Here is an 18,226-nt window from a genome sequence, read left to right on the forward strand (position 1 = left end):
CAGCCTGGGAAGAGTCCACAACTATCTTTAGGGGTATTTCAAAATCAAAGAGAATAGAGTAAAACATTCAATACGTTTCTGAGACTTAGGGCTGAGGAAGAGGTGGTAGCGAAGAGGGGTGCTTACTTTCTTAATTCACCAACTGAAACCGTAGATTACTGGATGGAATACGGCCCCCACGAGCTTTGAATAAAGGCTGCTAAGTAGGAGCCCGCAGCTGTGCCAGGCACCGCATAACATGCAGACACAGCGGGGGCCAGCAGCACACAAGAGAGGGAGATACGGCAAGCCTCTGAAGAATACACCTGTGGTCCTTATTTTGTTCTAGTCTCACTACATGTTTACTTTTTATTTTGAAATAATTATAGCCTCGCAGGAAGTTGCACAAACAGTACAAAAAGTGCCAGGTACCCTTCAACCGGCTTCCCCCAGTGGTGACATCTTAAATTGTTGCCTAAGATCAAACTAGGAGATTGACATCAACTAGACCACATGCCTCATTCGGTTTGCACCATAGTTTTTAACCTGTATTCATTTGTGTACAGGTGTGTGTTTGTGTGGTTCTGTGCAGTTTTATATCCAATATATAGGTTTGGGTAACTATAACCACAGTCAAGATACAGAATGATTCTACCAACCAGTAGAATTCTTTTAAATTTTAACTTTAATTTTTTTTTTTTTAAGTAATCTCAATACCCAACATGGGGCTCGAACTCATGATCCCAAGGTCAAGAGTTGCACGCTCTACTGACTGGGCCAGCCAGGCACCCCAGCCTCACTATTTCTTATCCTTCTTGTACAGCGGGGTTTCTCAACCTTGACACCACTGACACGTAGGGCCAGATAATTGTTCGTTGTGGGGGCTTTTTGCGCATTTAGCAACATCTCTGACCTCTACTCACTAATTGCCAGTAGTTCCCCCAGCCCATCCCACCCCTATCATGACAATTAAATGACTCTAGATACCGACTAATGTCTCCAGGAGGCAAATTGCCCCTGGTTGAGAACCAGTGCTGTACAAAAAATCATATTTCACTACAAAGTCTCTTTAATTCTGAGTCACTTTAATAGTCATGACAAACCCTTATGGATTTTCCCTAACATTGGGAAGTATCTCCAGGATTCCATTATGAACTTGCATTTAACCTCAGCTGTTGCATTTCACCTACTCAGTTCTTATCAGGAGTCTGGAATTTCCCCAGGCCTTATAAAAACGCCTAAAAATATTCTAGAACTATTCTCCTTTGACCTCTCTTATGAACAGGTACTACTGATATCCTGAGTCACGGTCTCTAGGGCAAGCATTGAATATCTTACAGAAGTGGTAAGACTGGTTCTCCTGGAAACATACAAATACAGCGATAAATATTTTTATAATTAGACTCAAGCTGGGTTTTATTTTGTATAGAATTTCAAGCCCAGTGATTTCTTTTCAGAAGGTAACTTTATTCAACACATATGTATTTCGAATGTGTTTCCTGGCCTTAGGAGATTACATTACATGAAAAGCCTACCATTGTGTTGTGTAAACTAAGTAAAGGAGCCATGGGGAAATTTTAGGTGCTCTCTGAGGACAGAGAGAAGTAGGTTAAAGTGTGCAAAACTTATTGTATGAAACAAATAATTTAGGAATCCCAGAGGATAAAATGCTTCTGGGGAATAAAAATGCTTCTGGATGTTGGGGAGTTTTGTAGCACTCAAGAAATTAACCTGTTGAGGGGTGCCTGGGAGGCTCAGGTCATGATCCTGGGGTTCTGGGATCATCACATTGGGCTCCCCGCTCAGTAGGGAGCCTTCTTCTCCCTCTGCCCCTCCCTGCCTCGTACTCTCTCTCACTTGCTCTCTCTCTCACCAGTAAATAGAAAGAAAGAAAGAAAGAAAGAAAGAAAGAAAGAAAGAAAGAAAGAAAGAAAGAAAGAAAAGAAAGTTAACCTGTTGAAATATTTTACACAGGAAGCTGAGAGGTGTTTAAAAAAAAAAGTGTATAGTCTTCTCATCATTCAATGTCATCCAAATAATTCTTAAAAACAGTTCCCAGGGGCGCCTGGGTGGCACAGTGGTTAAGCGTCTGCCTTCGGCTCAGGGCGTGATCCCGGCGTTATGGGATCGAGCCCCACATCAGGCTCCTCCGCTATGAGCCTGCTTCTTCCTCTCCCACTCCCCCTGCTTGTGTTCCCTCTCTCGCTGGCTGCCTCTATCTCTGTTGAATAAATAAGTGAAATCTTTAAAACAAAACAAAACAAAACAAAAAACCAGTTCCCAATGAGTTAAAAGTGAAGAAAGAACAACACTGTGGGTTACCCGAGTTGTTCTATAATCTATCAAGAATTGTGAACAGTCTGAGATTTTCCCCTATTTACAAGCTAACAGTTTCATGAATGCTGGCGGAAGATACAAGACTGCTAGGTCAGAAATAAAGTACTTTGTTACTAACAGCAAGAGCAGTAGCCAGTGCATCAGCATTTTCTTGCACCAGTTCCCCAAGCCCTAACTTCTGCAGAATGATGCAGAGAGGGCCAATGACACCTGTGCACGCAGTGGGTTGCATTCTAAGAGAGGAACCCCAAGCATGGGGAACTTGGATCTTTTAAATGGGCAGTGAACCTGCAGCCCTTTGCTCTGGAGGGAGATACGGTATCTCCAAAGACGGTTCACCATACAAAAATCTTTGAAAAATGAGTCCAGAACAAAGGCAGTGTATTAGTTTTCTATTGCAGCTGTGACAAATAACAACAAATTCAGTGGCTTGAAACAACAGAGAGTTATTATTTTCCAATTCTGGACATCAGAAGTCCAAAGCGGATCTTCTTTTTTCTTTGTCTGCCCAGTTTTATTGAGATAGAACTGACATATAACATTGTATAAATTTAAGGTGTAAGACACGAGTTGATGTATGCATATATTACAAAATGATTACCACGGCAAGATTAACTTCCATCATCTCACATAGTTACATTTTTTTTCTTTGAGATTAGAACTTTTAAGATATACTCTCTTAGTAACCTTCAAATATTCAATACAGCATTGTAAACTATAGTCATGATGCCGTACGTTACATCCCCAGAGCTTGTTTATCTGACACCTGAAAGTATCTTACCTTTTTGTTTTCATTTTTTCTTATTGTTTTTTTTTTTAAAGATTTTATTTATTTATTTGACAGAGACAGAGACAGCCAGTGAGAGAGGGAACACAAGCAGGGGGAGTGGGAGAGGAAGAAGCAGGCTCATAGCGGAGGAGCCTGATGTGGGGCTCGATCCCATAACGCCGGGATCACGCCCTGAGCCGAAGGCAGACGCTTAACCGCTGTGCCACCCAGGCGCCCCCATTTTTTCTTATTGTTTTATTTAAACTCAAGTTAGTTAACATATTGTGTATTATTAATTTCAGGGTAAAATTTAGTGATTCATCCGTTGCCTATAACACCCACTGTTCATTGCATCAAGTGCCCTCCTTAACGCCCTTCACCCAATTACCCCAGTCCCCACCACCGCACCCCCCTCCGCTCCAAAATGGATCTTAAAGGGCAAAAATCAGAGGCTGTGTTCCTTCTGGAGTCTCTAGAGGAGAATCTCTTCCTTGTAGAGACTGCCCATGTTCCTTGGCTTGGGGCCAAGTCACTCCAACCTCCGCTTCCATTGTCAATCTCTGACTTTCCTGCCCCTCTCTCTCATGTATAAGGACCCTTGCGATGACATTGGGCCCTCCCAGATAATCCAGGATAATCTCCCTGTCTCAGGACCCTTAATCACAGCTGCAGAATCCCTTTTGTATTTTAAGTGACAGAACCACAGGTTCTGGGGATTAGGATGTGGACACCCTGGGAGAGCGTTATTCCACCCATCCCCAAGCAGTCAGCACCTGTATTCACAAGATGCGCAGAATTAGGAGAGACCCATGAAGAATTGTCTCCCAGGAATATCTACCCCTTGTTTCTACACTTTCTTGGCTTCTAGAAAATGTTTCCATGAGTATGACACTCCGTTCATCATTCTGATTAAACTGCCCACCAGAGGCTGGGAGCAAAACCCATTCAATTTGTTTCATATCACCCTTAATAAGGCCAATATCAATAGGATTCTAAGTAACAGGATGAGGCCAACCATTAGTATTTGTAATTGTACTCCTCAGGGGTCCAGACCCCATCAGCCAAACGTATCCCATAAACCAACGAGGTCTACTTTGGCTGCCTCCTAGGTATTTTCTGTATTGACTTTCCCCCTTGGCCCAAGCTATTAATCTAGGTACGGCAGGATGCATTAGTAATTGTACATACTTCGCCATGGCCTGCAAGGAGGAAATCTAGGGCAATAATATCAATGATAACAACACCGAGCAGCGAGTTGAAGCTTCCTTGAATGCCTTCCAGGGCCAATGCGATACATTGATCTCTTCAGCCAAAGTCAGGACAAATTTTGTTCCACCGCTTCTAAATGGGTGGTTCTCCTCCTGAGAATAACTGCACTTGAGCTGCATTCGAATAGCAAGTAAGTTACCCCTCGGAGAAACGCCTCCAAGTTATCAAGGGCAGCATGATTTTGGAGAGTTCTCCCTGTTATCTGAGGGTTCTGGGATCTATTAATGGTATTTCCTTAAACACTTGAAGTTCTCTTATGACACCCCCAAGGTGCGAGCCGCTGTTGTTTTCAAGAGGAAGCAAGTTAACTCCTGACTTCCACATAAGAAGCCCAGTCCTAGGAGCTCACATGGTACACTTGGAAAACAAATGCTGTTTGTAATTCTTGGAACCCCCCCCCCAACTGTGATCTACATTAGGTGGGGGACACCGGTTGACAATGTCTTCATTGTGGCCTCTCAGCTGGTTGGTAGGCCTTTGGGTTCCTCGATCTGTTTGAATTGAGTCTTGTCCTTATTTATGGAGTCTAAGCGAAACTGTCCTGTTTGTCCAGGTAACATTCATCCAGTCCACAGGACAAGTAAAGGCTCCGGGAATGGGAGTGGGAAAGATATCCAGAGGTGTTGACAATTGTTTTGCATGAAAGGTGCAGGGGCTGGGCCATCCCCTGCCATTTTCAATTGGCCTCTTATTAAATCTATGGAGAATGGTGATGGGTTGTGGTCAGAGCTATCTGGTGGGGTACAGCAGACCCAACCGTCAGTTAAATTTAGTGTTAGTTCAGGAGAACCTCACCTGAGGGCTTTCCTTTATGAAGAAAGGTGCAGGGGTAGCTTGGAAATATGGAGGATTATTAATGTCTCCCCCTTTCTTGTGCCTCCCAAGGTCCAAGACGTTCCTTTCCCTGATGTTGGGATTGCTTACTTCCACCACCAAAACACCAGCGCGTTTTCCCTTTCACCTTTTCCCCAACCATCCCCCACTTACATCCAGACCTTGCGTCCAGAGGGTAAGATGCAAAAGGGATGAGGACATTTTTCTAAAACTTATGGAGACCCATTATGTCCTCCATTTGCGCCCTCACAGGCCACTATAAGGGAACTCAGAGAGACTGTGCTGAGCCATGTAGCTATTACCCTTATGCACTAGGCCCATGTCAGTCCTACAGGAGAATCCAAGTAGCTGACCTAGAATTAGGTTTAAATCCCTTAGGCCCCCTTCTGGCTGGGCTGCCACCAAGAGGGTGTACTAACCAGGCCAGTCGGCAATTGCCATTAGGGGAAAGAAAGAAGAATCATGCCCAGGAATGCCCTGGATAGATCACTGAATTTTCAAAGTAGGTGTGTAAACTCCCCACCCCACCCATTTGTCCTTATCATAATCTAGGAAGCGGCCAAGAGGAGATGATTCCTTTATGGGGACGGCCATATCCAGTGACCAAAATATCCCAACTAAAGCAGATGAACTAAGAGAAGGCAAGGGATATCAAGTAAATCTTTTTGAGTTGATTTCTGAAGTGAACCGTTCCAACACGCAACACTACCAGATGCCTGTGGGGAGCAGAAAGCATGGGAACTCCATTAAGTACCTTGGCCATTAGCCCATTGTTGAGTGGCTTTTGAAATAAAAAGTACACCATCGTCAGACTGCGAATGGTCCAGAAAGCCTAACACGTGACACAGATTAACTTCAAGGGCCACATGGTGTGACCAGAGTCAGTCAATTGGCCTGGAGCAGTAACACCAATGCTAAAATAACGTCAACAGCTGGGAGGTGCCACCAATAGCCCGGACAGAGGATCAAAAGTCTAATGCAATCCAGGACTAGGCGGGGGCCACAGTCACGCAAGGTGGCCTCATTTGCTGTGAAACAAATATGTCACCTTTTGTCAAGAGTCCAAGTCTGGCAGGCAGTGGTAGCCTTTGCATGAGAAACATTAATTCCCGTATACTCGGTGCCCAGTGTATGATTGGTGTGAACTGTGTCCAGCACAGTGACAGACACAGACGGCAGTGGTGGTGGTCAGGGGAGCACAGAGCTCCGTCAGCAGCTGGACTCTAGTCGGTCTCCTCAGAATGGCCCCTTCCCGGGACATCTCCACGAGAGACCCATGTGGTTGGCTGTGATTTGTTTCCATAGTTCAAGTCCCCAAAGAAGAGGGATATTTTCCATCTGCCAGTCTGTAGTTTTCCAAGTTGAGACCGAAGAGCCAGACCATTGGCAACAGCCCAAGAGTCAACACAAATATAACAAGAGCACTATTGGGCAGAGATAAAGAGAGTGGCCTTGAATTCTGCCCACAGAGTGTCGCATTTTGGGTTCTACACATTGACACTGAACTTGAACAGCTGTTGCAGTTCTGAAACCTACCAGGCTTCAGTGTAGCCAAACCATCAGTGAGTCAAACCCAGGCATTTAGGGAAACTGTATCGAGAGCTCCATTGAGCCTGTGGTTTTGCTTCCAGCAAAGTCAGAGGGAGGAAAAGGCAAGGATAAAGCTTTTCCTAGCGGGATAGCTCCCAGTTGTTAGTGTAAAGCCAAGATATCACTGGGGCCAGAACAGGAGTGTTCTTGGATATGCCATTTCCATTTGACAAGCGAGACTCATCAAGCCCTTCTCACACGGACGTTCGGTCCAAGCTGACCCACCCCAAAATCATGCTGCGAGTTGCAAGACCTTTACCAGTCAGGCCTTCAGTTGCAACAGCTCAGTAGCAAGCCAACAGCTGGTTTTCAAAAGGGGTGTGTGCAGTAGCTGTTAGGGAGGCTGGGTCCCACACCCCAAACCGGCAGCTCGGACGAGAGGAAACTCCGATCGGCAAGATCATCAGTCCCACAGACTTGCAGCTCAAACTGTGGAACCTCAAAGGTTCTAGCATTTCTCTACGTGACAGCTCTCTTAGACTCTAAAATAAGTTGCATGACAACTAGCTCTTGTTTTTAGAATGCTGTACCTTTAAATTCGCTGCTGGGAGAGCAAGTGTGAAGAGCCAGGGAGAGAGAGGGAGAGGAACAGAGAGAGAAGCGGGGAGGGGCAAGGTGCTTTGGGAGCTGCTGGCCATTGTGGGGAAAACAAATATTTCAAAAGGGGTAGCTTCTCTTCAAAGTGGAAACTAGATCTATCAAGTTCAGTGTACTAAGCACACATGAGAAAAGAGATTGCATCCCAGTAAAAGGGAAGGTAACATAGGCATCACCGACATGTAAAAGGTGTTTTTGTCCTTTGGAGTTGGACTATTTATTTTACCATAGTATTCTTCAACACTGCGTTTATTCCAAAGGGCTCCAAAGGATAACTCCAAACCCTTCTGAATCATATCATCGGTATTTAAACCAGACTTTGCAGAGACGAAGGCAAAGCTCAGCTAAATCCCCGCTATCGGGTGTACACTGTCACTACGGCCAAAACGCACAGTCCGGGTTTTCTGAATTCTTAGGAGACAGATGCTCACTCGCTCCCTGAAGGGTGCTGCATCCCACAATCACCTGAATCTCACACCAGAAAAGTTAGAGAGTTTTCCATTTAGTCGAAAGACTGGATAAGTAATACTTCTGAGTCTCTGATTAATAAAAGAGCAATAAAACACTATAGGTAGATGGGGCTTGTTAATCCATCTTAGGTGGACTTCTCCCCCCCCCATTTTTTTCTTATTACAAACAATGATATTGTCAATATCCTTATACATATAAAACATAAGGTTCTCCAAGGTATACATACTTATGGGTGGAACTGTTGGGTTATGGGGTCTGTGAGTCTTCAGCTTTGCCAAATAATGCCAAAAGATTTTCCGAAGTGGTCATGACAATTTACACTCCTACCAGCTCCGTATGAAGATATCAACTGACCCCAAATTTCACCAACCATTGGTATTATCAGACCTTTACACTTCTGCTATTTTGGTAGTGGAATGATTGGCTTCTCTTTGTGGCTGGAATTTAAATTCAGTTGGACACATTTTCATATTTTTATTGGACATTTGGGTTTCTCTTTATGTAGAGAGTCTGGTATTCTTTTGCCTGTATTTTTATGTTTGGTTTTAACTATCTGCTGGGTAGTAATTGTGATTTCAATTTTTATCCCCCTTATTATTAATAAAGCTAATCACCTTTTTATAGGTTTACTGGGCATTTAAATTTTCTCTTCTGTGAAGTGCCTGTTCATTTGTCTATTTTGGAATTCTGGTCTTTTGTCAGTTATATATATTGCAAATAGCTTTCCCCACTCTGTTGCTTGCTTTTTTAGTCTTCATAGTATCTGTTCATGAAAAGAGGTATTTTAACTTAAGATAGTTAATCTTTTCCTAGTGACTAGTGTTTTTGTACTTTTTCAGATCCTGAGGTCTTCTATGTTATTATATTAGTTCTCTTATGTTATTATTCTCCATTGGCAGGGCCATGCCTCCACTGAATGCTCTTGGGAAGAATCCTTCTTGGCCTCTTCCAGCTTCTGGTTGCTCCTGGCAATGTTTGGCATTCCTTGGCTGATACCTGCATCCCTCCAATATCTGCCTGTGTTGTAACATGGCCTTCTTCCCTATGTGTATGTGTCCACTCCCCCCACCACTCTTCTCTTACAAAAATAAGTTATTGGATTAGGGCCCACTCTAATATAGTATGACCTCATCTTAACTTGATTTCATCTACGAAGACCCTGAGTCCAAATAAGGTCACATTTACAGGTATCGGGGTTAGGACTTGAACAGATCTTTTTATGGGAGGGTGCATAATTCAACCTATTATGGCTGAATACCTTCAATTTGTGATCAGTATCTGTTCTCATTCTCTTCAAAAGGAAAAGGTAGAAACTGTCAGTCAATCTTAAGGCCTGGGGGCATTCCGCCATATTCTGTTGATCAAAGAATACTCTGAATTCAAATTCAAGGGATAGGGACACAAATCGCTCTTTCTGTGAGAAAAATGTGAAAGAATCTGTAGCTATCTCTAGTCTACTATAATCTGCCTTCTGACCATATATCATCTATATTCCTCCTACAAAGCAAATATACTCATTCACTATCATGTTTCCCAAGGTTTCACGTCATTGCAGGCTCAGCTCCAAGTCCAGGATGTCAGCATCTGAATCAGGCCCAGATGTAGTTCCTCTCAATTCCAATCTCCGGAGAATCGAGAGACAAGGTATCTGCCCCATGCCCACAAACAAGAGAACCACAATTGACATTTCTATTCAGAAAGGAGGAAATTATGAGACATTCAACAGTTACTGGTCTACTTAGCAAATCTGAACTCTAGTGAGGCATATGTTGCCAATCCCTTGATTAGAGCCTAACTCGGCTCTGTTCTTGGCTCCTCTCTGAGTCACCCTTGTTTTTTCTTAAAAAATAGCCCTCATTTACATCTTGGTAGCTTCCTCAGACTGCTTCCTGCCAGAAGTTTGATGATCCAAATATCTTGCTTTTATTTTGTATTGTTCTTATCCTTTTCAGTTCAAGCTGGTACAGTGCCTTTAAATTTTTTGTGCATTTCCTGTAATCAGCTTCATTATACAAAAAACATACCCATGCTTATTTCGGAGACAAAAACTTCTGTGCTCTGTGCGTCCATAAGGCTGTAGCACAATGCCCTTAGCATTCTTTGTAGCTCTGCCAGGCACTCCCTAAGTCTTTGAAGTCTTAACCAAGGGTCTTAAACAAGTACAGCTTTGAGATCTTAATCCTGAAATCTTTATTGTTATCCCTCTGATTTGATCTTTGCCCTGAAGCCATTTATTATTTTGAAAATCTTTGGCTGGGAAAGCCTGAGTTTAAGCTTTGTTTTTGAACCCAACAATTCCTGGCTCCTTTATATTTTAAATTCTGCTCAAGAACTTGCTCCTTTAGCTCGATTTCTTCCTGTATTGTAGCACAGTTATAAAACACCAGTTGTAACACTCTGTATTGTCTGAAAAGCCTTCCTGGCCAAACTTACCTTCCTGAGGTTTTCTATTTTCCATGCTACTATATGCTATAATGTTACCCACCTCTTGTCATTTCAAAACAAGCAGCCCCCTTTTTTCCAGCTTCCAATAACATTTTGTCTCCCTGTCTTTTAAGGTCTCACCAAAAGTCTCAAGTTCCTTCCCTACTCATTAACAAGACCCTTAGGGTCTCTCCACCTTTTGCCAACACTAACATCATATGCACTGAGTTTATTGTCATTCTTCCAAGTAACAGATTTTGCTTTGGTAATTTCTTGGTGCATAACAAACTATTCTCAAACTTAGTACCTTAAGGCAAAACTTTGTTCTCTCTCACTGGGCTGTCTGGGCAGTTCTCACTTGACATCCCTCATGCAGGTGCAGTCAGAATGCAGCTCAGGCTGGGGTCGTAATGAAGCCTTGACTGGGAGAAATGTCCAAAATGGCTAGCTCACAAGGCCTACCGTCGCCGCTGGCCCTTAGGTAGGCAGTGGTCATCAACCAGATTACCTACAGATGGTCTTCCATGTGACTTGAATTTTTTATAGGATAGAGGTCTCAAAACAGTTACACGTGGTATCTGGCTTTCCACACAGGGAGCACTCCAAGAGGGTAGAAGTGGAAGTTGCCAGTGTCTTAAGGTCCAGGCTTAAAAACAGGTATAGTGTTATTTTTGCCATATTTTTTTGGCTAAAACAGTCACAGAATCCACCCAGATTCAAGAGAAAGAATCATAAATGCCACTTCTTGATAGAAGATAGGTCAAATAATTCCTGGCCACATTAGAGGAAGGGGCAGTTCAGAATATTTGTGTGTGATGAATTTTACACACACAGGCACATGCAAGTTTGCGCGCGCACGCACACACACACACACACACACAACTTTCCCTGAATCTGTTTATTTTTCTCTTTTGCCTCTTAGCTCTGTGGTTTTCAGCCTGGCTGGCTGCTGTTTTTAAATCATCTGGAGAACTGATTTACTATAATATTCCACGATAACTTTGTTTTCTATCTTATAAGCATAAAAGGCTGATAATTTAGAAATAGGAGGAAAAGAACCCGTTACTCTGACCAAAAATACTTTGCTAGTAAGTCTAGATCTTAATAGTACGACTAGCGTTTTCCTTTATAGAAGCCAAAAAAGGTACCTTAATGTATATAGTCTAGTATATACAGTGTTACTGATTGGGTAACTAGACATAAATGTTATGTCTGGTAAGATTAAAATCACTGGCTCAAAGTGAACTACAGTGTTGAAAAAGAGTAACTAAAATTCTAATTATCAGTTGTTTTTCTCCAGCAATAGCTGGCTTGATGATAGGGCCTTGAAACAGTTATTTAAAAATGCCAACCCAGTCTCTGCAATAAAACTTTATATGATAAAGTGGTGGGTATAGATCCATTAAAGAGCAAACTAGAACAAACAGAATTTTTAGTTCCTTCTTTTGCAGGGATATGACAGACCAGCTTGTTCAGACAAACTCTCCAGTTTATAAAAATTAAAATGTGGAAGGACTTCTTAAAAGCATTGAAGGCTTGACAAAGGGGGAGGTCACCAAGTCAATCATTCAAAGAAAAGGAGGAAAAGAGAGAAGCAGAAATAGAGAAGGTTTGTCAGACTGGGATTTTTAAAAAGTGTAAACTGCTGTTAAGAGAGAGATTTAAAATAGAAGGACAAAACAAACTAGTGATAGTCACTTTGTAAAAAGAAAATCACCAGGAAGATAGGAAAAAACTCAAATTTGTATGTACCTCAAAAGCAGAAGTGACAAACATAAAGAAAAGTAGACAAATCCATAATCACAGATTTAACATCTCTCTTGGTAACTGACAGAACAGGCAGTAGAATCATTAAGGATCCATTAGATTTCAAGAAATGTGATCTAACTGGGCATATAGAGAATACTGCACGCAACAACTACATAATACACATTCTTTTCAAGCCCACACATAACACTTACTAGGTAGTCACATATTGGTGCCTAAGGCAAATCTTAACAAATGTCAAAGCACGTTCACTTATCCCATTTATTATGCGCAGTTGTATGTCAATTATATCTCAATAAAATTATATTTTAAAAAACTAATTTTATACAAGGTGGTACAGTCAGTACTCACTATACTGAGGTATGGAGAAGAAAATTATTGCTTCCTTAACAAATTCACGAGGCACATACTATATTTAATATTTATGAAATAATTCACATCTTCATTTATAATTAATATCAAAAAAGTTAATATTGAAAATGTCACCAGAACAATATGACATGGTTAATGGCAGTAAAACTTCTAAAATGTTTTAAATGGGAAGTAAAACAAGGGAAACATCAATCTGGTTGGTAAAATTTTACAAGTTTTCTTGCAGCCGTACAGTCACACGATTTACAACACTACCTTCTCTGCACAGTTCTATTGTGATGAAGGGTTCTGGATAGAAAGACAAAACTTCCACATCCAGGAGATGTCTCTTAAAAATCAACATAATTCAACTGAACAGGTCAATAAAATGGGTAAGTTAATACAACCTACTCCCATAACAGCAAATTACTTAACAAGTAGTAGTGTTTTCCCTTTTTCTTAATTACAGAAAACAGTACATTAGATAAAATTTTGGGGGGGGGAAATTAACCCATAATTCCCCATAATCTCCCTAATCCAATGCAAGCAGTTTTATTTCAGAATTACTACTTTCCAGTTTGTCCATGTGCACATATATTTTCACATAGCTATAACCAGGGTACAGCTGTGTATTTAGGTTTTATATTTAAACATTGTTCAACATAGTCCATGTTTTTACATAGCCAACCTAATTACACTTTTTTTTATAACAATTCCCACTGATGTGTCACATTATTTAGTCATTCAGGTTGGATCTTGGGTGAGACCCTGAAGTTGGACATTTAGGTTACTCCATGGTTCCCCTACTTACATACTGTTATACCTGTCTGGATCTTTTCAAACTTACTCTTCTCTCAAATTATTTTCTAAGGGTAAATTATCCAATATCAGTAATTAGTGGGTATAAGTGTTTTTCTGGTTCTTGAAACATTGCCATAGTACTTTTCCTAAAGGCAAAACCCAAAGCACAAGGCTGCTAACAGTACATGTAACGGCACCCACGTCTTAGCAACTGCACTAGAAGCAGGTGCTCATGGCAGGTGACATTTCGAATCCAATCAAAATTTTACCCAGGAAAACTCCTCGATGACAGATTTTGGAGCATCTTAGACTATCTTTCACTTACCATCTTGCTCGTTGCTTCAGTAATTTTTCATTCCCATAGTGTATAAAACCTAAGTCATTGAAATTTACTAATGTCTGTGTCATGAAATCGTGTTTCTTTTTTAAATCCTTCAATTTTGCTCAAATATTCTTAAATTGTTATATGGCAAGGAACGTTTTTTACTCCATTTTCTGAATTCTACTGCCATCCCTCTAGTTCAGATCCTCTTTACCCGGTATTTCTGTTATTGGAGCTTCCTTGACACTCTCTCCCAAATTAATTTCTTCTATAATTTGTTATTACATCACTGCCATTTCAATCTTCTTAAAGGGCAACTTGGATTACATCACTCCTTTGTCCATAAACTTTCCCATGCCTACCAGATTATGTAGAGATTTCTTAATCTGAAATTTAAGATGAATGATAGCTATCCACAAACCACCTCTCTGGCTGTCTCATTATTGTCCTATACTTCAAGCAAAATGAAGGCAATCTCTTTCCTCAATACGTTCTTTATCTTTCCATTCCCGAACACTCCATTGTTTCTCCTTTTTCCATCTTTTTTATTCTCCTTTTGTATTACATGACCTATACACTTAAAAGCTGCCTGTCCTTCAGGAAGCAGTTAAAAACTACTATTTTTTTCTATAAGTAACATCTGACTTTCCTAACAAATATACTCTCCTTATGGAATCCACTATATTCTACCTTGAATTTTAGTTACTTATGTGCTATTTTTTATTCCTATTAGACTGAAAATAATTTGAAGGAAGAGATTGCATCTCACAGTTTTTTTAACCCAACACTTTCATTAGCTTTTCTCATTTGATACCCAATTTCACTCTGTTCAATCATTTATTGAATAGTCACTATGAGTCAAAGTCATACAACTAATAAGTAACAGAAGTGGGACTTCAACATAGCTCTAGTTCCTCTGGCTTTACAAACACACTACAGAAAATGCCAAAAATCCCACAGATGTTAAAAATAAATGCTGAATTTAATTAACCAGCTATATTGCCATAATCGCATTTTAAGTAAGACCTTATTAATGAAGTTTGAAATAATTAAAATAAATTGCCTAAGATACTCCTTTAAAATGGTAAGATGCACTTTCTTCTGTACTCCAATAGCAATTTGAATATATCAGTATTTTTTATTGGAATATTTTATGAGTATTTCTTTACATTTCTGTTTTCTTCCAATTGACTGTGGATATATTTGCATCTCTAGTGCTTAGCACAATACCTAGCACACGATAAACTATCAATAATTTCAAAGAACATTCAGGAAATGGAAAAGAATCTAAATAATAATATTAAAAGCGAATGCCCGAGAAATCAATTTAATGGAAAAGAAACCCCAATTGATCACTGATTGTCTTTTCTCTCTCTTACTAGATAAAGCTTTCCCTGATGAAACTCATGTATCAGCGCAGAAATGCTAGATTAAGCTATAGAAGTGGATATATCAGTCAAGGAAAAAGAATTCAGGGAGAAAAACAGAGCAATGCATACAGTACTCCAGAAACCACCCAACTCAAAAGAGGGTGATCAATGAAGTTTTCTATTTGCCCAGGTGATTTTAAATTAATATACACCAGTAGAAAATGGCATAACTGTTTAGCGTCTACTATGTGTCAGGCACTGTGCTAGATGCCAGATAATGTACTAAATGGATAATGTGCAGGCATCAAAAGCAGATGATACCGTGTGCTTTGGTAATTCAGTTCATAAACTACTTCGGTAATTCAGTTATAACTGAAACCATTCAAGGTCTGCCTAGCTTGTTCATATAGGACATTAGAAATCTGATTTTGTTCATCAGAGTTGAAAAATATGGCATCATGGAATATGACCATATATATTTAATGAATTAATTAGGTTCTAATGGCACCTATTTTTTTTTTTAAAGATTTTATTTATTTATTTGACAGAGAGACAGCCAGCGAGAGAGGGAACACAAGCAGGGGGAATGGGAGAGGAAGAAGCAGGCTCACAGCGGAGGAGCCTGATGTGGGGCTCGATCCCATAACGCCGGGATCACGCCCTGAGCTGAAGGCAGACGCTTAACCGCTGTGCCACCCAGGTGCCCCTAATGGCACCTATTCTTAATCAGAGGTAAAATTAGGAAAAACTATCTAAAAAAGCTTTACCACTTTATTAAATAATTATTCAGTATCTATTCTGTGCCACATAAAGGACTAAGTGCTGGGAATATAGGGAAAAATAAGAAGTCATAATTCTTTGTAAGGTTCATGTAACCTCATGGAAGAACCCAGACATACAAGCAATGATGATATTAAGTATTTTTTTCTTTCAAACACTTACAGGAAGTGGAATTTTCATATAATGCTGGTTTTGGAGGCCAAGGTCAGTATTTATGCATTCATTTTTGTTGTAAAACCAAAAACCCTCTGTATTTTAATGAATCATATTTGTATTTCACTGACTACACTAAAAACAAAATCAAGCCCATATACTACTATTTATTTTAGCAATTGATGAAACCCATGAAAAATCTCTCATTCATTCCTCCAGCATTCTTTCTTTTCTCAGTGTGTCATGTTTCTGTCCACAAGACAGACTGTTCTTTAAATAAGTATTTCAGCACAGATTTTGCTACTTCTGCCTGGAATGCCTCTCAACAAATTTACAGCAAAGGTATCTTACCCTCCAAAAACTATCTCATGCAAGTTTTCTCAATTTCCAAACCATATGCTATCACACTCTAATAGGTATGGTAATTACTTTTGCTGTTGTCTTTACACCATCCCCCACTTCTATGTCCCCTGAGCATAAACTACTTGAGGGTATCCACCATTTTTCACTCATTTTGCAAGTCCTGTAGGGTTTAGCATGCAGAAAGTGCTCAGTAAATATTCACTGAACTTAAACAATCCAATTAATAATACTTTCACATTGTTTCTGAAATTTAAAAAATCAAACATATTAATGGAAGAGTAAATTAATTTTATTGACTGATGAAAAACTAAAGTGATAAGAAGTATGGATAGTAAACAATAATCATTGAGTTCTGCTGGAATTCTATTTTTCTTCTTTTCACTTTAAGCCAAAAGGACATAAAATTATACTGTTAGTGAGCTAATCATTTTAAAGTTTCTTCAACAAAAACTGCATAGTTTAGCAGTTGCACAGCTTAAATATATACATTTTTGCAAAACCCTGAAAGTTTTAATTTTTGTGTTGACCTCAAAGGCTAATGGAATCACCTACACTGGTCGGATTCAGAGTTTCTTTTCCCTTTTCTGCCACCCTGTAAAGAAAAATAGGGCAAATTATTTAGGAAGTATCATTTTAGGGGCATTTTCATTTTAAGAATAAATGAGACCAAAGGCATTTTGAGTATGAGAAAGAAGTAAATTTCGTTGCAAATTTGAATGTGCATACCACTAAATTATTTTTACGAGGTTATTTTTTTTATTATGTTCAGTTAGCTACTGTACGGTATACTCGTCATTAGTTTTTGACATAGTACTCAATAACTCATTAGTTCTGTATAACACCCAGTGCTCACCACAACATGTGTCTTCCTTTTTACAAATGGTTAAAGCAGGTTAGATGAAACAGTTACTTCCACTTGAATTAGTTTAGACTTAGTGAGATCACCAATATTTTATTTTTTAGAGCTCCTTTGGACTGTTCCAGGTTTTTAAAAAATATATAATTTTTGATCAATACTAAAATAAACAATTTGCTTCATATAATCAGCAAATTTGCTAATTCAGTTCATTACCTTTTAGAATAATTCAATTTCTAATCCAAGTTAGTCTTGTTCATATTAGATAGCTTTAGAAATCTGATTTTGTTCATCAGTGAGTTGAAAAGCAGGTTATACTTTTCATATTGCTCAGTGACATATATGAATCTGTATTTAATTTGCTCCAAATGAAACTCCACCTATGGTATTTGATTTGAGCCAAGGAAAGCAGTAGGAGCTTAAAAGATAAGAAGTATTTTACATTTATTACTTTTAACATAACATTTTCTGCCTGACTCTGAGTTAAAAAGCAAATACTCAGTGTAGAAATACAGAAAGTACCAAGGTACAAAAAAGGAAATTAAAATCATCCTTAACTATTCTACCCTCCATTTTAACCAAAGTAATGGTCTGATGTATTTTCTTTACAATAATTTTATAGTTTTCCATTTTTATAAATGATGGCAATGATACCCAAACTTAGTTGATCAACAGAATCACTTAAATGGTGATATTTTTCAAATTCTGATGTCTAGGCTTTATCCCAGATCTACTTATTTATAATTACCAGAAGTGGGCTGCACAATCTGTAATTCAAAAAGTTCCCAAGTGATTCTTGGTCACTTGCATGGTCAGCCACGTTTGGGAACTAGTACTTGTCTGTGGAAGTGCATTCCTTAAAGTGGTGGTTCTATCGGGCACATGGAATCCAGACCCATTTACTAGTGTTGGCAGCTACTCTTTGTTGCTTTCATCCTTGTTCTGCTTATAACTTCCCTCTTGGTGGTCATCAACATTTCTACATCAATCTTTTTTAAATAAAAAATCAAGTATAAGAATGCCATTATTCATCCCTGACCAAATAAAAGTTTTGCACAGATTCATTCAAAGAAAAAAAAAGTAGAAGGGGGTATATGGGAACTGAGATGTGTAATGCCATGTATTAAAAACAAAATTTATTACCTGTAGCAGGAAAATACAAATATATTTATTAAAAACTTTCCTACAAAGTA

General features: G+C 39.6%; 1 protein-coding gene across 5 annotated transcripts in view; it reads right to left on the reverse strand.

Moving 5' to 3' along the window:
• Positions 1-16,444: 16,444 nt before the first annotated feature.
• Positions 16,445-18,226, reverse strand: part of GKAP1 (G kinase anchoring protein 1) — an 82,665-nt gene continuing 80,883 nt past the window's right edge. For all 5 annotated transcript variants that reach the window (XM_045780839.2, XM_045780837.2, XM_045780840.2 and 2 more), the window contains one exon: positions 16,445-16,769. In XM_045780839.2, the coding sequence (XP_045636795.1) occupies positions 16,722-16,769 (48 nt within the window). In that variant the 3' untranslated portion in view covers positions 16,445-16,721. The remainder of the gene's footprint in view (positions 16,770-18,226) is intronic.

Source organism: Ursus americanus, chromosome 34 (genome assembly GCF_024610735.1).
Source record: "Ursus americanus isolate L20-20 chromosome 34, mUrsAme1.1.p, whole genome shotgun sequence".
Taxonomy (NCBI): domain Eukaryota; kingdom Metazoa; phylum Chordata; class Mammalia; order Carnivora; family Ursidae; genus Ursus; species Ursus americanus.